Source organism: Entelurus aequoreus, linkage group LG25, assembly GCF_033978785.1.
Source record: "Entelurus aequoreus isolate RoL-2023_Sb linkage group LG25, RoL_Eaeq_v1.1, whole genome shotgun sequence".
NCBI lineage: Eukaryota > Metazoa > Chordata > Actinopteri > Syngnathiformes > Syngnathidae > Entelurus > Entelurus aequoreus.
In genome coordinates, this window is record NC_084755.1 from 38,406,474 (window position 1) to 38,428,871 (window position 22,398).

The 22,398-nt window shown below is 30.1% G+C and overlaps 1 protein-coding gene across 1 annotated transcript in view; it reads left to right on the forward strand.

Moving 5' to 3' along the window:
* LOC133642879 (glutamate receptor ionotropic, NMDA 2B-like) overlaps window positions 1-22,398 on the forward strand; it is a 355,065-nt gene that overhangs the window by 287,165 nt on the left and 45,502 nt on the right. The window contains exons 7-8 of the mRNA XM_062037290.1: window positions 5,193-5,401; window positions 9,102-9,273. Of these exons, the coding sequence (XP_061893274.1) occupies window positions 5,193-5,401; window positions 9,102-9,273 (381 nt within the window). The remainder of the gene's footprint in view (window positions 1-5,192; window positions 5,402-9,101; window positions 9,274-22,398) is intronic.

Below are 22,398 nucleotides of genomic sequence, written 5' to 3' on the forward strand. Positions count from 1 at the left end.
AAATTCTGATTACTATTATTATTATTATACTATTGCCAAAATGTTTAAAGTTTTCTTATAAAATTGTGACTTTTGTCGAGTAAATTTACGATTCTTTTCATAAAATTGCCACAATTTTAAGCTTTTCTTGTAAAAATGGTGACTGTTATTGAGTAAAATTCCAACTTTTATCATAATATTGCACAAATGTTCCGTTTTTCTTGAAAAATTAATTTGACTTGCGATGAGTAAAATTACGACTTTTATTATAATACTAGAGGGAGGCATTTTTTGGAGGTCTCAAGAAGGTAACAAATACAAGAATGTGTGTGTGTTCTTGTATTTCTATTCTTCTTGAGACATGAACAAGGACAAGTATCTTCCATATGAGGAGGTGTGAACAAGTGATGACATAAGTCATGGTCCCAATAACATTGCATCTAATAGACAATGTCTCATTAGCACCCCTGCTGGTCAAAATTAGGGTGGTCCCAAAAAGGAGGGTTTTTTTTTCAAATTGACTGTGTGTCGCTTTTAAAGGTGCTCCCCCTCTGGTCAACATATGAAATAACATGTGTGTGTATGAAATTGAAATGCACCCCCTTTGGCCAAAATTAATCAAAAAAATAAAAATAAATATGTATATAAAGAAATACTGTAATAAATGATGAAGATTAAAAATCAATTACAAACAAAAAATTCCAAAACAATAATGTGTCGACACAATGTCAACTTTTTTCTTATAAAATTGGAAACACTTTCTCATATTCTCTCTGTTTCTGTAATATTGCAATATTTTCTAGTAAAATTATTAAATTTTTATGTAAAATGTTTAATTTTTTATGTAAAATTATTATTTTTTTAATGTAAAATTATTAATTTTTTAATGTAAAATTATTAATTTTTTAATGTAAAATTATTAATTTTTTATGTAGAATTATTAATTTTTTAAATGTAAAATAGTGACATTTGTCATACCAAATTCGGACTTTTATCACAATTTTGCCAATTTTGTTTTTGTTCTCGTAAAACAAAAGTCATAATTTTACTCAAAAAGTGTCAATTTCTTGAGTAAAATTATGACTTTTGTCATAGTTTTGCCAAGTAAAATTCCGATTATTATTATTATACTATTGCCAACATTTTTAAAGTTTTCTTATAAAATTGTGACTTTTGTCGAGTAAAATTACAACTTTTTTCATAAAATTGCCACAATTTTAAGCTTTTCTTGTAAAAATGGTGACTGTTATTGAGTAAAATTCCAACTTTTATCATAATATTGCACAAATGTTCCGTTTTTCTTGAAAAATTAATTTGACATGCGTTGAGTAAAATGACGACTTTTATTACAATACTAGAGGGAGGCATTTTTTGGAGGTCTCAAAAAGGTAACAAGTACAAGAATGTGTGTGGGTTCTTGTATTTCTATTCTTCTTGAGACATGAACAAGGAAAAGTATCTTCCATATGAGGAGGTGTGAACAAGTGATGACATAAGTCATGGTCCCAATAACATTGCATCTAATAGACAATGTCTCATTAGCACCCCTGCTGGTCAAAATGAGGGTGGTCCCAAAAAGGAGGGCTTTTTTTCTAATTGACTGTGTGTCGCTTTTAAAAGTGCTCCCCCTCTGGTCAACATATGTAATAACAAGTGTGTGTAAGAAATTGAAATGCGCTCCCTTTGGCCAGAATAAAAAATAAAAATAAAAATATGTAAATAGAGACATATTGTAATAACTTGAAGTAAATAATGAAGATTAAAAAACAATTACAAACAAAAAATTCAGAAAAAAAACAAACTGAATGCAGTCTTTTTCTCACAATGTGTTGACTGTTTTCTTATAAAATTGGCAACAATTTCTCGTATTCTTTCTGTTTCTGTAATATTGCAATATTTTCTCATATAGTTGTGGCTTTTTTATGTAAAACGAGTACTTTTTACTGCAAAATGGTGACATTTGTCATATAAAATTGTGACTTTTATCACAATATTGCCAATTTTATTTTTTTTCCTTGTAAAATAGTGACATTTTTTTGAGTAAAATGATGACTTTTGTCATAATTTTGCCAAGTAAAATTCAGATGATTATTATAATATTGCCAAAATTTGAACGTTTTCTTATAAAACTGTGACTTTTGTCAACTCTTTTCAGAAAATTGCCTACATTTTAAGTTTTTCTTGTAAAATTGCGACTGATATTGAGTAACATTCCAACTTTTATCATATCCTTGCACACATGTTCAGTTTTTCTTGTAAAAGTTTGACATGTGTTGAGTAAAATTACGACTTTTATTATAATAATGCCAAAATTCCAAGTTTTTCTTGGGAAATTGTGACCTTTTTCTTGTGACATTCCAACTCATTTTTCACAACAAGTTTTTTTATATTTGCATAGTATGTATATGTTAATAAAGTTGTAAATACACTTCTTTATATATCTAGAAAGGCTGGTCCTAAAAAAGTAGGCATTATTCTCAGGTCTCAAGAAGGTAACAAATACAAGAATACGTGTGTGTCTGTGTGTGTGTGTGTGTGCGTGTGTGTGTGTGTGTGTGTGTGTGTGTGTGTGTGTGTGTGTGTGTGTGTGTGTGTGTGTGTGTGTGTGTGTGTGTGTGTGTGTGTGTGTGTGTGTGCCATCCTGATTCTGCAGGAGGAGCCCGGGGGCCAATTAGGGCCACAGCTAATATTCTAATAATCCTGTATATTCTAATATTAGCACGATAGCTTTTTAGAGTAATTCAGCAGGTATGAACCTCAGCGTCCAATATTTTGTTACTTGACGAATGATACCTGTTAGCATCTTAGCTTTTTATTTTTGTGTCATATCATACTTTTATTAATAACGACTAGTCTACAGTATTTTCCCTACTCTAGAGCGCGTGGGTATATAAGCCACACCCACTACATTTTGGAAGAAATACTATGATTACATTCCATTGACCTAGTTTGACCATCTTTTACCTTGTTTCATCTTCTTTACCTTTATATTGAACTTTTTTTAACTTTTATTTAACTTATTTTACCTCTTTATTTACCTTCGGTTTAGCTTATTTGACCTTCTATTTTAACTTGTTTCATTTTCTTCGACCTTGTATATTATTTCTTTTACTTTTTATTTACCCTAACTCACTTTACCTTCTATTTACCTTGTATTTACCTCTGTTTAACTTCTTGTTCCTTCTATATTCCTTCTTTTATCTTGAATTTCCCTTTTTTTTTTAACCATCTCTTGCCGCTTATTTACCTTCTTTTATCGTTTGTTTACATTATTTTTGTTTATCTTTACCTTTTATTTAATTATTTTACACTCTATATTCATTTTAGTCAGCATAATTTTGTTTTGATTGGTTTTATCTTCTCATTGTACATGTATTTGTTTTCTTTTACCTTTTATTTATTTATTTTATCTTTTATATTAATTTTTTAAAATCTTTAATTTATCTTCTATTTGCCTTATTCTATCTTTTAGTTATCTCTGTTTAACTTCTTGCACCGTCTATATTCCTTCTTTTATCTTTTATTTACCTTTATTTCGTTTATTTACCTTCTTTTGCCGCTTATTTACCTTCTTTTACCGTTTGTTTACCTTATATTTGCTTTCTTTTAACTTTTATTTATTTATTTTACATTCTATATTCATTTTAGTCAGCATAATTTTGTTTTGATAGGTTTTATCTTCTCATTGTACATTTATTTGTTTTCTTTGACCTTTTATTTATTTATTTTACCTTTTATATTATTTTTTTAAATCTTTTGTTTACCTTCTATTTACCTTATTGTACCATCGATTTACCTTATTCTATCTTTTAGTTATATCTGTTTAACTTTTTGCACCTTATATATTCCTTATTTTATCTTTTATTTACCTTTATTTCTTTTATTTACCTTCTTTTGCCATTTATTTACCTTCTTTTCCCGTTTATTTACCTTATATTCGTTTTCTTTTAACTTTTATTTATTTATTTTACATTCTATATTCATTTTAATCAGCATAATTTTGTTTTGATAGGTTTTATCTTCTCATTGTACATTTATTTGTTTTCTTTGACCTTTTATTTATTTATTTTACCTTTTATATTATTTTTTAAAAATCTTTTGTTTACCTTCTATTTACCTTATTGTACCATCGATTTACCTTATTCTATCTTTTAGTTATATCTGTTTAACTTTTTGCACCTTCTATATTCCTTATTTTATCTTTTATTTACCTTTATTTCTTTTATTTACCTTCTTTTGCCGTTTATTTACCTTCTTTTCCCGTTTATTTACATTATATTCGTTTTCTTTTACCTTTTATTTATTTATTTTACATTCTATATTCATTTTAGTCAGCATAATTGTGTTTTGATTGGTTTTATCTTCTCATTGTACATCTATTTGTATTATTTTACCTTTTATTTATTTATTTTACCTTTTATGTAAATGTTTTTATCTTTTCTTTACCTTCTATTTACCTTATTTTACCATCTATTTGCCTTATTCTATCTTTTAGTGACCTCTGTTTAACTTCTATATTCCTTCTTTTATTTTTTATTTACCTTTATTTTGTTTATTTACCTTATTTTACAGTTTATTTACCTTATATTCGTTTTCTTTTACCTTTTATTTATTTATTTTATATTCTATATTAATTTTAGTCAGCGTAATTTTGCTCTGATTGGTTATCTTCTCATTTTAGTCAGGAGAAAATAGGTCTGACTATGACGAAAGATATTAGTCAATGAAATTAATAATATGTCTATTATTTTCTAATACTAATGTTTGTAATAACGGCGTCACATGATACTTTTACTAGTAACGACTAATCTACCGTATTTTCCGTACTATAAAGCGAGACTGTATGTAAGCCGCACCCACTAAATTTGAAAAGAAATACACATTTTTCCATGTATTAGCCGCACCGGACTATAAGTCGCAGATATATACGTTGTGAAATGAGTTATTTACACAGAGTTGTTTATTTACATACCTTAATTGTTTCTAAACGGTGTCTGTAACACTGCAGTAAAACGGCCAATCAAACAAAACAGAAGTCATGGTCATGGACCCGCTAGCTGCGCATGCTAGCTCTCCAATCAGCTAAAAGTGATGGTAAATTTAGCGACATGCTCTTTTACAGACACAACATGTGAGAACACACGTTTACCAAAGCTGCCTTTGGAAGTTGGTCTTCAGTGGTGGTTTTAAAGCTGTCTGGCATGCGTGCACAGGTGGGCAAGTGGGAGAACGGCTCCCTCTCCATGAAGTACCACGTGTGGCCCCGCGACGAGCTGTACGGCGGAGCAGCGTCCAGGGAGGACGACCACCTGTCCATCGTCACCCTGGAGGAGGCCCCTTTCGTCATCGTGGAGGACGTGGACCCCCTGAGTGGCACGTGCATGAGGAACACCGTGCCGTGCCGCAAACAGATCAAAATACTGTAAGGACGCTCAATGATGACATCGTGCTGCATGGATTTAACAGCTTGCTTGAAATTTTAGCAGTGTCGGAAAAAAAAGATGTTTTCGTATTAATCGTGATTCTTATTTGTAACAATTCTTAATCAATGGCAAATATATATATATATATATATATATATATATATATATATATATATATATATATATATATATATATATATATATATATATATATATATATATATATATATATATATATATATATATATATATATATATATATATATATATATATATATATGAATACGCGGTAGGAAATGGATGGATGGATATATATATTTTATTTTATTTTTATTTTTGTTTTTATTTTATTTTTTTCTCTGGGTGAAATTTTTTTTAAAAATATATATATATATGTTTTTTTTAATTATTTTATATATATATGTTGTTTTTTTTTCACCCGAATAAAGAAAAATAATTAAATATATAAATATATATGTGTGAATGGGTGAATGTGGAAATACTGTCAAAGCGCTTTGAGTACCTTGAAGGTAGAAAAGTGCTATACAAGTATAACCCATTTATCATTTATCATTTATATATATATATTTATTTTTTATTTTTTTTATTTTATTTTTTTGCTTGCTTGAAATATTAGCAGTGTCGAAAAAAATTGTTTTCGTATTAATCGTGATTCTTATTTATAACAATTTTTAATCAATGGCAAAAAAAATATATATATATATATATATAGTATATATATATGTTTTTTATTTTATATATATATATATATATTTTTTTTTTTTCACCCAAAGAAAGACAAAAAAAAAAAATAAAAGAAAAAAAAATAAATTTAAAATATATATATATATATATATATATATATATATATATATATATATATATATATATATATATATATATATATATATATATATTTTTATTTTTTTTTATTTTTTATTTTTTTTTTGCTTGCTTGAAATATTAGCACTGTCGAAAAAAACTAAATTTTCATATTAATCGTGATTCTTATTTGGAACAATTCTTAATCAATGGCAAAAAAATATATATATATATATATATTTTTTTTTTCTTTTTTTCTTTTATATATATATATATATATATATATATATATATATATATATATATATATATATATATATATATATATATATATATATATTTTATTTTTTTTTTTTCACCCAAAGAAAGACAAAAAACTAAAAATAAAAATAAATATATATATATATATATATATATATATAAATATATATATATATATATATACTTTTTTTTTTTTTTTTTTTTTTTTGCTTGCATTAAATATTAACACTGTCGGAAAAAAAAATCGTATTAATCGTGATTCTTATTTGTAATAATTCTTAATCATTGGCAAAACAAACAAAAAAACAAACAAACAAAAATAAAATTAAATTTAAAATTACAAAAAAAAAAAATATATATATATATATATATATATATATATATATATTTTATTAAAAAAATAATAAATAAAAAATCATATATATATATATATATATATATATGTATATATATATATATATATACATATATATATATATATATATATATATATATATATATATATATATATATATATATATATATATATATATATATATATATATAATTTTAAAAAAAAAAATTTTTTTTTTCACCCAATCATTTATTCTCGAACATTTTGCCCATTGTAAAATGAATGGGCCAATTTGCACAATTCCCACATTGCTCGCCCGATTGGAACAGTTCCACTTTCCACACCCTTCCACTCACCTTGGACGATCAAACGACCATTTTCCAAGTTTGAAAAAATTCCAGGAATTCCTGTTTTTCTAAATTCCTCTTGTTCTAAAGTCTTCAAAGTCCACATTTTGTCAACCAATTCTAGACATTCCACCATCAAAAAATTCCACTTAGTTGGTACATCATCTTCTTTTTGTCCAAATTCACGGTCTTTCCCGAAATTCCAGGAATTCCAAAATACCAATTCCCAATTCAAAGCGTTACCACGTTGACATTTGTCGACCGATTAAAAAATTCCAACACCAACCCATTCATATCATCCAGGACGATTGTGCTATTATACATATATATTTTTAAAGAATTCCCGGTTTTCCCCAAATTCCCAAATTTCAGGAAATGTCCATTCATTTCCAGGGTGCTACAAAGCCCAAATGTTTCACATTTGCTATTTTTTACCCGATTCGAACGTTTCAACCATTCACACACTCTACTCACCCTGGATATTGGAGGCAAAAACATGTTTTTCCATTTCCCAAATTCACGGTTTTCAGGAATTTTTCCCCATTGAAAATGAATGGGCACTATACAAACCTCTCCATACCCCACATTTCTCAACCGATTTGAACCATTCCACTTTCAACACCTTCCACTCACCTTGCACAATCAAACGACCATTTTTCGAGTTAAAAAAAATTCCAGGAATTCCCGGTTTTCCTTTTCCCTATTTCCACCTCTTGTTCTAAAGTTTTCACAGTCCACATTTTTTCAACCAGTTCTAGACATTCCACCATCAAAACATTCCTCTTAGTTGGTACATCATTTTTTATTTAATCCAAATTCCCTTTTTTTTTTTCAGAAATTCCAGGAATGCCAAAATACCAATTCAAAGCGTTACTACGTCAACATTTTTCATCCAATTCAAAAAATTTGAACACCAACCCATTCATATTAACTAGTACAATTGTGCTATTATCTATTTTTTTTTTTTTAATTCCGGTTTTCCCCAAATTCCCAAATTCCAGGAAAAGCCCATTCAAATGAATGGACATTTTCAAAGTTTTACAAAGTTCAAATGTTTTAAATTTTTGCGCCATTTTTTTTTTCAAATTAATTTTTCAAGAAAAACTGAACATTTGTGCAATATTATGATAAAAGTTGGAATTGTACTCAATAAAAGTCACCATTTTTACAAGTAAAGCTTAAAATTGTGGCAATTTTATGAAAAGTTAAAAAAAACTCCAGGAATTCCCGGTTTTCCATGGGCCTATTTTCACCTCCCGTTCTAAAGTTTTCACAGTCCACATTTGTCAACCAATTCCAACCATTCCACAATCAAATTGGTACATCATTTTTACTTCTGACCAAATTCACGTTTTTTCCCTAAATTCCAGGAATTCCGAAATACCGATTCCAAATTCAAAGCATTACCTTTGACATTTTTCAACCAATTAAAAAAAAATGACAACACCAACCCATTCATATCATCCAGGACAATCATGCTTTTATCTATATATTTTTTTAAAATTCCCAGTTTTCCCAAAATTCCCAAATTTCAGGAATGGAAATTTCCTGAATTTTTTTTTTTTTTACCCGATTCGAACGTTTCAACCATCCACGCACTCCACTCACCCTGGATATAAAAGGCAAAACATGTTTTCCATTTCCCCAAATTCCCGGTTTTCCAGGAATTTCCCACCATTGAAAATGAATGAGCAACATACAAACCTCTCTATATCCCACATTTCTCAACCGATTTGAACCGTTCCAACATCCACACACTCCACTCACCCTGGACATTCCATCGTTTCAGTTCCACTCACGCGGTTTGCCGGTTTGCGTACTCACAGAGTTCACACGCGGAACTGCAAATTCTAGTTTACTAAAGGATGTAATATGCACTTATTTAGGATTGTATTCATCATTTAATGTCTGGACTTACTGTGTGGGTAAATGCAGGAATCAGACCAAGGAGTCGGGGATCTACATCAAGCGTTGCTGCAAGGGCTTCTGCATCGACATCCTGAAGAAAATTGCCAAGACGGTGAAGTTCACGTACGACTTGTACTTGGTCACCAATGGCAAACACGGCAAGAAGATCAACGGGACCTGGAATGGAATGGTGGGAGAGGTGAGGAGATATTAATGGAATGGTGGGAGAGGTGAGGAGATATTAATGGAATGGTGGGAGAGGTGAGGAGATATTAATAGAATGGTGGGAGGGGTGAGGATTATATTAATGGATTAGAGGGAGAGGTAAGGGGATATTAATGGAATGGTGGGAGAGGTAAGGAGATATTAATGGAATGGTGGGAGAGGTGAGGAGATATTAATGGAATGGTGGGAGGGGTGAGGAGATATTAATGGATTAGAGGGAGAGGTAAGGGGATATTAATGGAATGGTGTGAGAGGTAAGGAGATATTAATGGAATGGTGGGAGAGGTAAGGAGATATTAATGGAATGGTGGGAGGGGTAAGGAGATATTAATGGAATGGTGGGAGAGGTAAGGAGATATTAATGGAATGGTGGAAGAGGTGAGGAGATATCTGAAGTTCCTGGTACTTTCATACCTTGATGAAGATCTGAGACTAGTAGACTGTAAGACACACCAGCAGCTGTCGGTTATTTTAGTAATCTAACAAAAAACACATTATAACTTCAATGCGTATTTTATAGAACATAGTTGAAATAAACAAAGATTTCTGTGCTTACCATAACCTTTATTACCTTTTATTGACCTTTTTTGACTATTTTACTTAGTTTTAACTTCTGTATTCCTTCTTTTAATCTTCTATTTACCTTCTTTTACATTTAATTGAACCAATTTTATATTTTATTTACCTTACAATGACCTTATTTTACATTCAATTGACCTAGTTTGACCATCTTTTACCTTGTTTCATCTTTTTTACCTTTATATTCCATTGTTTACATTTTTATGTACCTTTTATTAGCTTCTGTTTAACTTATTTTACCTTTTTATTTACCTTCTGTTTAGCTTCGTCTACCTTCTATTCACCTTATTTGACCATGTTTCACCTTGTTTCATTATTTTACGTTTTATTTACTTTCTTTACCTTCTATTTAACTTATTTTACCTTTTATTTACCTTACTTAACACTTGTTAACTTTATTTACCTTTTCTTTCTTTTATTTAACCTCTTTTACTGTTTATTTACCCTGTTTTTTTTTTACCTTTTATTTCTTTGTTTTACCTTCTATATAAAAATTTTTAACCTTTTTTACCTTATATTTACCTTATTTTACCATCAATTTAACTTATTTTACCTTTTATTTACCTTACTTAACACTTGTTAACTTTATTTACCTTTTCTTTCTTTTATTTACCCTCTTTTACCGTTTATTTACCTTATTCGTTTTTTTTTGCCATTTATTTCTTTGTTTTACCTTCTATAATAATTTTTTTAAACTTTTTTTCCTTTTATTTAACTTATTTTACCGTCTATTTACCTTATTTTATCTTTTATTTACCTCTGTTATACTTCTTGTACCTTCTATTTTCCTTCTTTTATCTTTTATTTACCTTCTTTTGCCGTTTATTTACCAAATATTTGTTTTCTTTTACCTTTTATTTATTTATTTTACATTCTATATTATTTTTTTTACTATTTTCTTTACCTTCTTGCTGGCACGGGCCACTCCACCAACCTTAGCTATACCGCCCCGATTTTTTTATGGAGAAAAATCCCTAAATTAGTGTCACCGTTTTAAAAACCGCTGGGTTCAAAGCGCAGGGGGAAAAAAGTAGTGGCTTATAGTTGGGGAATTTACCATTATCAAAGGTTTTTTACGTGTGGTTTTAAAAAGCGTGTTTCAAACAAATGCAGGCATTTCTCAAACTAGCTCACACACACGAACACACACACACACACGTACACACACGTACACACACACACACACACACACACACACACACACACACACACACACACACACATGCATACATGCATATTAGCATTGAACAGGGGAAAAAAAATAGCAAGATTGCAGGTTTGTCGCTCAAATGTCAATCTCCTACGCTCACGCCCACACACACACACGCACACACACACACACACACACACACACACACACACGCACACACACACACTAACCTCTCTGCTATGTCCTTCTCCAGTTGGAAAACCGCCAAAATGACAGTATATCTCAAAGTCTTAATGGACTCAGATCTGGACTGGTGCTGGGACACACACACACACACACACACACACACACACACACACACACACACACACACACACACACACACACACACACACACACACACACACACACACACACACACACACACGCACACGATTGGACGTGCCGCAGCACACTCTTGATCACTTCCCGAGATCACTTAGGGCGTTTACACAATTTGACCATTTGGAAGGACAATGGATCAAAATGGCGAGGTTAAGAAATCAATGATTGCAATTACTTTTTTTTTTTTTTTTTTTTGCTGACCGCAGCAAAATTAGCGATGGCAGGACATCAATCTTAGCATATCGTCTTCTTCTTCGTCTTGGGCCGTGTATGAAACGGTCAGATGCACGCAGTGCGAAACAGAAGGGGAAAAAATATATAGAATAAATTAAAAATAAATGAATAAAATAAAATGAAAAATTATACAATAACATTTAATTAATTTAAATTTAAATTATTTAAACTGAATTGAGTTGAGTTGAATTAATTAGAATTAAATTCAATTGGAATCAGATAAGAAAACATTTGAAAAAAATAACAATACAATGACATTTAATTTAATTTAATAAAATTGAATTGAATTGGATGGAATTGAAAGGAATTGAAATGATTGTATTTGAATTGAATTGATTTTGAATTGAAATAAATGAAGGTAAATGAATTAACCTAAAAGAAAAGAAAACAACACTTAATCCAATAAGTTTAATTTAATATAATAAAAGGAATTGAATTAAATTAAGATAAATTAAGTTAAATTGAATTCAATGAAATTAAATATATCAAACTCCATTAAATAGCTAAACTAACTACAGTCATCCCTTGTCAATCACTGTTCATTTGTTCCGGGCATTAAATTAATTTCTGCCAAGTAAGAATCATTAATTACCAATCGAATCATTTAATTGCCAGAGCATAAAAAAAAAACTTGTTTACATTTTTCTAAACCATGCCAGCCTTTTAGGCATGAAATAACGCCTCATACTCACCTTTACAAGCTTCCAATCCAATCTAGTAACACTGCCAGAGGCTGAACCAATCAGTGGCCACGATACTGAAGAGCGAGCTCTGATTGGTTTGGTCTCATCTGGTGGTGGCCAATAGTACTGCAGTGCTTAAAAAAATAATACATTATTTTGATGTATTTGAAGCGCGATTTAATGAAGGACCTGTTAAAAGATATATATATATATATATATATATATATATATATATATATATATATATATATATATATATATATATATATATATATATATATATATGTATGTATGTATGTGTGTATATATATATATATATATATATATATATATATATACACACAGGAATAAACATTAATTGTACCTTAACGTTGTAATCATAATGTATTTTATACAAACTACATTTGATTAACTTGATGAAAGTACAGTGTTTTATTCTCCAAAAATATTGAATATACTTGTTAAATAAAACCTCCGCCTTGTTTTTAATGAATACTTAGGTCTACTACACTACTGTATTATAATGTTGTCATTATGGTGGTACTTAATGAATACTTAGGCCTACTACACTACTGTATTTTAATGTTGTCATTATGGTGGTACTTAATGAATACTTAGGTCTACTACACTACTGTATTTAATGTTGTCATTATGGTGGTACTTAATGAATACTTAGGTCTACTACACTACTGTATTTAATGTTGTCATTATGGTGGTACTTAATGAATACTTAGGTCTACTACACTACTGTATTTAATGTTGTCATTATGGTGGTACTTAATGAATACTTAGGTCTACTACACTACTGTATTTAATGTTGTCATTATGGTGGTACTTAATGAATACTTAGGTCTACTACACTACTGTATTTAATGTTGTCATAATGGTGGTACTTAATGAATACTTAGGTCTACTACACTACTGTATTTAATGTTGTCATTATGGTGGTACTTAATGAATACTTAGGTCTACTTCACTACTGTATTTTAATGTTGTCATTATGGTGGTACTTAATGAATACTTAGGTCTACTACACTACTGTATTTAATGTTGTCATTATGGTGGTACTAAATGAATACTTAGGTCTACTACACTACTGTATTTTAATGTTGTCATTATGGTGGTACTAAATGAATACTTAGGTCTACTACACTACTGTATTATAATGTTGTCATTACGGTGGTACTTAATGAATACTTAGGTCTACTACACTACTGTATTTTAATGTTGTCATTATGGTGGTACTTAATGAATACTTAGGTCTACTACACTACTGTATTTAATGTTGTCATAATGGTGGTACTTAATGAATACTTAGGTCTACTACACTACTGTATTTAATGTTGTCATTATGGTGGTACTTAATGAATACTTAGGTCTACTACACTACTGTATTTTAATGTTGTCATTATGGTGGTACTTAATGAATACTTAGGTCTACTACACTACTGTATTTAATGTTGTCATTATGGTGGTACTTAATGAATACTTAGGTCTACTACACTACTGTATTTAATGTTGTCATAATGGTGGTACTTAATGAATACTTAGGTCTACTACACTACTGTATTTAATTTTGTCATAATGGTGGTACTTAATGAATACTTAGGTCTACTACACTACTGTATTTTATGATGTCATAATGGTGGTACTTAATGAATACTTAGGTCTACTACACTACTGTATTTAATGTTGTCATTATGGTGGTACTTAATGAATACTTAGGTCTACTACACTACTGTATTATAATGTTGTCATTATGGTGGTACTTAATGAATACTTAGGTCTACTACACTACTGTATTTAATGTTGTCATAATGGTGGTACTTAATGAATACTTAGGTCTACTACACTACTGTATTTAATGATGTCATAATGGTGGTACTTAATGAATACTTAGGTCTACTACACTACTGTATTTAATGTTGTTATAATGGTGGTACTTAATGAATACTTAGGTCTACTACACTACTGTATTTAATGTTGTCATAATGGTGGTACTTAATGAATACTTAGGTCTACTACACTACTGTATTTAATGTTGTCATAATGGTGGTACTTAATGAATACTTAGGTCTACTACACTACTGTATTTAATGTTGTCATTATGGTGGTACTTAATGAATACTTAGGTCTACTACACTACTGTATTTAATGTTGTCATAATGGTGGTACTTAATGAATACTTAGGTCTACTACACTACTGTATTTAATTTTGTCATAATGGTGGTACTTAATGAATACTTAGGTCTACTACACTACTGTATTTTATGATGTCATAATGGTGGTACTTAATGAATACTTAGGTCTACTACACTACTGTATTTAATGTTGTCATTATGGTGGTACTTAATGAATACTTAGGTCTACTACACTACTGTATTATAATGTTGTCATTATGGTGGTACTTAATGAATACTTAGGTCTACTACACTACTGTATTTAATGTTGTCATAATGGTGGTACTTAATGAATACTTAGGTCTACTACACTACTGTATTTAATGATGTCATAATGGTGGTACTTAATGAATACTTAGGTCTACTACACTACTGTATTTAATGTTGTTATAATGGTGGTACTTAATGAATACTTAGGTCTACTACACTACTGTATTTAATGTTGTCATTATGGTGGTACTTAATGAATACTTAGGTCTACTACACTACTGTATTTTAATGTTGTCATTATGGTGGTACTTAATGAATACTTAGGTCTACTACACTACTGTATTTAATGTTGTCATTATGGTGGTACTTAATGAATACTTAGGTCTACTACACTACTGTATTTAATGTTGTTATAATGGTGGTACTTAATGAATACTTAGGTCTACTACACTACTGTATTTAATGTTGTCATTATGGTGGTACTTAATGAATACTTAGGTCTACTACACTACTGTATTTAATGTTGTCATTATGGTGGTACTTAATGAATACTTAGGTCTACTACACTACTGTATTTAATGTTGTCATTATGGTGGTACTTAATGAATACTTACGTCTACTACACTACTGTATTTAATATTGTCATTATGGTGGTACTTAATGAATACTTAGGTCTACTACACTACTGTATTTAATGTTGTCATTATGGTGGTACTTAATGAATACTTAGGTCTACTACACTACTGTATTTAATGTTGTTATAATGGTGGTACTTAATGAATACTTAGGTCTACTACACTACTGTATTTTAATGTTGTCATTATGGTGGTACTTAATGAATACTTAGGTCTACTACACTACTGTATTTTAATGTTGTCATTATGGTGGTACTTAATGAATACTTAGGTCTACTACACTACTGTATTTAATGTTGTCATTATGGTGGTACTTGATGAATACTTAGGTCTACTACACTACTGTATTTAATGTTGTCATTATGGTGGTACTTAATGAATACTTAGGTCTACTACACTAATATGGTATGTAATATCCGCCTAGGTATTCTGTACACACATAACTTGTTCACCGTTTCTTTTTTGTGTTATTATTTACGCTCCTGTCAGTATTAGTGTTTGAGTCTGTTTAGCTGATTAGAGAGCTAGCTTGCGCAGCTTGTGGGTCCATGACCATGACTTCTGTTTTGTTTGATCAGCCGTTTTACTGCCGTGTTACAGACACCGTTTGGGAACAATTAAGGTATGTAAATAAACATTGACAAAATATTTCAGTGTAAATAACTCATTTCACAACGTATATATTTGCGACTTATAGTCAGGTGCGTCTTATATATGGAAAAATATGTTTAAAAAAAATTGTGGGTGTGGTTTATATATTTGTGCGCTCTATTGTCCAGAAAATATGGTACATAAAGCATTTATTATTTACCGTTTGGAAACAATTAAGGTATGTAAATAAACATTCCTGTGCAAATAACTCATTTCACGACGTATATATCTGCGACTTATAGTCAGGTGCGGCTTATATATGGAAAATATTTTTTGTTTTTTTAATTTAGTGGGTGCAGCTTATATATTTTTGCGCTCTATAGTGCGGAAAATATGGTACATAAAGCATGAATTATTTACCAGTTGGAAAAAATAAAGGTATGTAAATAAACATTTACAAAAATATTTATGTGTAAATAACTCATTTCACAACGTATATATCTGCGACTTATAGTCAGGTGCGGCTTATACATGGGAAAAAAAATGTCTGTTCTAAAATAATTTAGTGGGTGGAGCTTATATATGTGTGCGCTCTATAGTCCGGAAAACACGGTACTTAAAGCATTTATTATTGACCGTTTGGAAACAATTAAGGTATGTAAATAAATATTTACAAAATATTTAAGTGTAAATACCTCATTTCACGACGTATATATCTGCGACTTATATTCCAATGCGGCTTATATATGGAAAACTATGTTTGTTTGTTTTTAACAATTTAGTGGGTGTGGCTTATATACTGGTGCGCTCTATAGTCCGGAAAATATGGTACTTAAAGCATGTATTATTTACCAGTTGGAAAAAATTAAGGTATGTAAATAAATATTTACAAAATATTTAAGTGTAAATAACTCATTTCACAACGTATATATCTGCGACTTGTAGTCAGGTGCGGCTTATACATGGGAAAAAAATCTGTTCTAAAATAATTTAGTGGGTGGAGCTTATATATGTGTGCGCTCTATAGTCCGGAAAACACGGTACTTAAAGCATTTATTATTGACCGTTTGGAAACAATTAAGGTATGTAAATAAATATTTACAAAATATTTAAGTGTAAATACCTCATTTCACAACGTATATATCTGCGACTTATAGTCAGGTGCGTCTTATATATGGAAAAATATGTTTTAAAAAAATTGTGGGTGTGGTTTATATATTTGTGCGCTCTATTGTCCAGAAAATATGGTACTTAAAGCATTTATTATTTACCGTTTGGAAACAATTAAGGTATGTAAATAAACATTCCTGTGCAAATAACTCATTTCACAACGTATATATCTGCGACTTATAGTCAGATGCGGCTTATATATGGAAAATATGTTTTGTTTTTTAATTTAGTGGGTGCAGCTTAAATATTTTTGCGCTCTATAGTGCGGAAAATATGGTACTTAAAGCATTTATTATTGACCGTTTGGAAACAATTAAGGTATGTAAATAAATATTTACAAAAATATTTATGTGTAAATAACTCATTTCACAACGTATATATCTGCGACTTATAGTCAGGTGCGGCTTATACATGGGGGAAAAAATTCTGTTCTAAAATAATTTAGTGGGTGGAGCTTATATATGTGTGCGCTCTATAGTCCGGAAAACACGGTACTTAAAGCATTTATTATTGACCGTTTGGAAAAAATTAAGGTATGTAAATAAACATTTACAAAAATATTGATGTGTAAATAACTAATTTCACAACGTATATATCTGCGACTTATAGTCAGGTGCGGCTTATACATGGGGAAAAAAATTATGTTCTAAAATAATTTAGTGGGTGGAGCTTATATATGTGTGCGCTCTATAGTCCGGAAAACACGGTACTTAAAGCATTTATTATTGACCGTTTGGAAACAATTAAGGTATGTAAATAAATATTTACAAAATATTTAAGTGTAAATACCTCATTTCACGACATATATATCTGCGACTTATATTCCAATGCGGCTTACATATGGAAAACTATGTTTGTTTGTTTTTAACAATTTAGTGGGTGTGGCTTATATACTGGTGCGCTCTATAGTCCGGAAAACACGGTACTTAAAGCATGTGTTATTTACCAGTTGGAAAAAATTAAGGTATGTAAATAAACATTTACAAAATATTTAAGTGTAAATAACTCATTTCACAACGTATATATCTGCGACTTATAGTCAGGTGCGGCTTATACATGGGAAAAAAATTATGTTCTAAAATAATTTAGTGGGTGGAGCTTATATATGTGTGCGCTCTATAGTCCGGAAAACACGGTACTTAAAGCATTTATTATTGACCGTTTGGAAACAATTAAGGTATGTAAATAAACATTTACAAAAATATTTATGTGTAAATACCTCATTTCACAACGTATATATCTGCGACTTATAGTCAGGTGCGGCTTATATATGGAAAATATTTTTTGTTTTTTTAATTTAGTGGGTGCAGCTTATATATTTGTGCGCTCTATAGTCCGGAAAATATGGTACTTAAAGCATGTATTATTTACCAGTTGGAAAAAATTAAGGTATGTAAATAAACATTTACAAAAATATTGATGTGTAAATAACTCATTTCACAACGTATATATCTGCGACTTATAGTCAGGTGCGGCTTATACATGGGAAAAAATTATGTTCTAAAATAATTTAGTGGGTGGAGCGTATATATGTGTGCGCTCTATAGTCCGGAAAACACGGTACTTAAAGCATTTATTATTGACCGTTTGGAGTCAATTAAGGTATGTAAATAAATATTTACAAAATATTTAAGTGTAAATACCTAATTTCACGACGTATATATCTGCGACTTATATTCCAATGCGGCTTATATATGGAAAACTATGTTTGTTTGTTTTTAACAATTTAGTGGGTGTGGCTTATATACTGGTGCGCTCTATAGTCCGGAAAATATGGTACTGAAAGCATGTATTATTTACCAGTTGGAAAAAATTAAGGTATGTAAATAAATATTTACAAAATATTTAAGTGTAAATAACTCATTTCACAACGTATATATCTGCGACTTATAGTCAGGTGCGGCTTATACATGGGAAAAAATGTCTGTTCTAAAATAATTTAGTGGGTGGAGCTTATATATGTGTGCGCTCTATAGTCCGGAAAACACGGTACTTAAAGCATTTATTATTGACCGTTTGGAAACAATTAAGGTATGTAAATAAATATTTACAAAATATTTAAGTGGAAATACCTCATTTCACGACGTATATATCTGCGACTTATATTCCAATACGGCTTATATATGGAAAACTACGTTTGTTTGTTTTCAACAATTTAGTGGGTGTGGCTTATACACTGGTGCGCTCTATAGTCCGGAAAATATGGTACTTAAAGCATTGATTTTTTACCGTTTGGAAACAATTAAGGTGTGTAAATAAACATTTACAAAATATTTCTGCGCTAATAACTAATTTCACAACATATATTGCTGCGGCTTATAGTCTGGTGCGGCCTATATATGGAAAAATATGTTTTTAAAAAAATGTGTGGGTGTGGCTTATATATTTGTGCGCTCTATTGTCCAGAAAATATGGTACTTAAAGCATTTATTATCTACCGTTTGGAAACAATTAAGGTATGTAAATAAACATTTCTGTGTAAATAACTCATTTCACGACGTATATATCTGCGACTTATAGTCAAGTGTGGCTTATATATGGAAAAATATGTATTATTTTAAAAAAAATAGTGGGTGCAGCTTATATACCGGTGCGCGCTATAGTCGGGGAAATACGGTATTCACAAAAAGGTGTTGCAATGCATGCTGGGAATCCGTCATCCCTGCCAGGGATGGTACATTAGTACTGCTGGTACCAAGACGAGTTACAGTGGAGTCCGATAAAGACACACCAGCTGAGGTGCATGCATACGAACACACACACACACACACTCAGATCCGTGTTCAGTCATTCTCAACAACACCCACACGGGTCACTTTCATAACAGTGAGAGAACATGTCGTAGGAGGGAGCAAATGGAGAGCGAGAGAGGAAGTGAGTACACTGCTGCACGGGCTTGTAACTCTCCCCCGGGGAGACGTTCACACATTTAGGCACTAACACACACGCACAGGTGGACATGCACGTCAACGCTTCCACCCTGATACAACAACACACACACATTCTTGTATTTGTTACCTTCTTGAGACCTCCAAAAAAATGCCTCCCTCTAGTATTATAATAAAAGTCGTCATTTTACTCATCGCAAGTCCAACATTTTTTCAAGAAAAACGAAACATTTGTGCAATATTATGATAAAAGTTGGAATTTTACTCAATAACAGTCACCATTTTTACAAAAAAAGCTTAAAATGGTGGCAATTTTATGAAAAGAGTCGGAATTTTACTCGACAAAAGTCACAATTTTATAAGAAAACTTTAAAATGTTGGCAACATTATAATAATAATCGGAATTTCACTTGGCAAAACTATGACAAAAGTCATAGTTTTACTCAATAAATGTCACCGTTTTACATAAAAAATGTAATAATTTTACTAGAAAATATTGCAATATTACAGAAACAGAAAGAATATGAGAAATTGTTTCCAATTTTGTAAGAAAAAAGTTGACACATTGTGAGAAAAAGACTGCCTTTAGTTAATTTATTTTTTAGGGAATTTTTTGTTTGTAATAGGTTTTTAATCTTCATTATTTACTTTGTTATTACATTATTTCTCTATATACCTATTTATTTTATTTTTTTGATTAGTTTTGGCCAAAGGGGGCGCATTTCAATTCCTTACACACACTTTTTATTTCATATGTTGACCAGAGGGGGAGCTATGAAAGCTACTTTTCCTTGTTGATGTCTCAAAAAGGGTAGAAATACAAGAACACACACAAACACACACACATTCTTGTATTTGTTACCTTCTTGAGACCTCCAAAAAATGCCTCCCTCTAGTATTGTAATAAAAGTCGTAATTTTACTCATCGCAAGTCAAATTAATTTTTCAAGAAAAACGAAAAATTTGTGCAATATTATGGTAAAAGTTGGAATTGTACTCAATAACAGTCACCATTTTTACAAGTAAAGCTTAAAATTGTGGCAATTTTATGAAAAGAGTCGTAAATTTACTCGACAAAATTCACAATTTTATAAGAAAACTTTAAAAATGTTGGCAATAGTATAATATTAATAATAATAATTTGAATTTTACTTGGCAAAACTATGACAAAAGTCATAATTTTACTCAAGAAATTGACATTTTTTGAGTAAAATTTTGACTTTTGTTTTACGAGAACAAAAACAAAATTGGCAAAATTGTGATAAAAGTCCGAATTTGGTATGACAAATGTCACCATTTTACATTAAAAAAAATTATAATTCTACTTAAAAATTAATAATTTTACATAAAAAGATTAATAATTTTACATTAAAAAAATAATAATTTTACATAAAAATTTAACAATTTTACTAGAAAATATTGCAATATTACAGAAACAGAAATAGTATGAGAAAGTGTTTCCAATTTTATAAGAAAAAAGTTGACACATTGTGTCGACACATTATTTTTTTGAATTTTTTGTTTGTAATTTATTTTTAATCTTCATAATTTATTACAGTATTTCTTTATATACATATTTATTTTTATTTTTTTTAATTAATTTTGGCCAAAGGGGGCGCATTTCAATTTCATACACACACATGTTATTTCATATGTTGACCAGAGGGGGAGCACCTTTAAAAGCGACACACAGTCAATTTGAAAAAAAACCTCCTTTTTGGGACCACCCTCATTTTAGACTTAGACTTAGACTTCCTTTTTATTGTCATTCAAATTTGAACTTTACAGTACATAGATGTCACCAGCAGGAGACATTGTCTATTAGATGCAATGTTATTGGGACCATGATTTATGTCATCACTTGTTCACACCTCCTCATATGGAAGATACTTTTCCTTCTTCATGTCTCAAGAAGGGTAGAAATGCAAGAACACACACACACACACATTCTTGTATTTGTTACCTTCCAAAAAATGCCTCCCTCTATTATTATAATAAAAGTCGTCATTTTACTCAACGCATGTCAAATTAATTTTTCAAGAAAAACTGAACATTTGTGCAATATTATGATAAAAGTTGGAATTGTACTCAATAACAGTCACCATTTTTACAAGTAAAGCTTAAAATTGTGGCAATTTTATGAAAAGAGTCGTAAATTTACTCGACAAAAGTCACAATTTTATAAGAAAACTTTAAAAATGTTGGCAATAGTATAATATTAATAATAATAATCTGAATTTTACTTAGCAAAACTATGACAAAAGTCATAATTTTACTCAAGAAATTGACATTTTTGGAGTAAAATTATGACTTTTGTTTTACGAGAACAAAAACAAAATTGGCAAAATTGTGATAAAAGTCCGAATTTGGTATGACAAATGTCACCATTTTACAT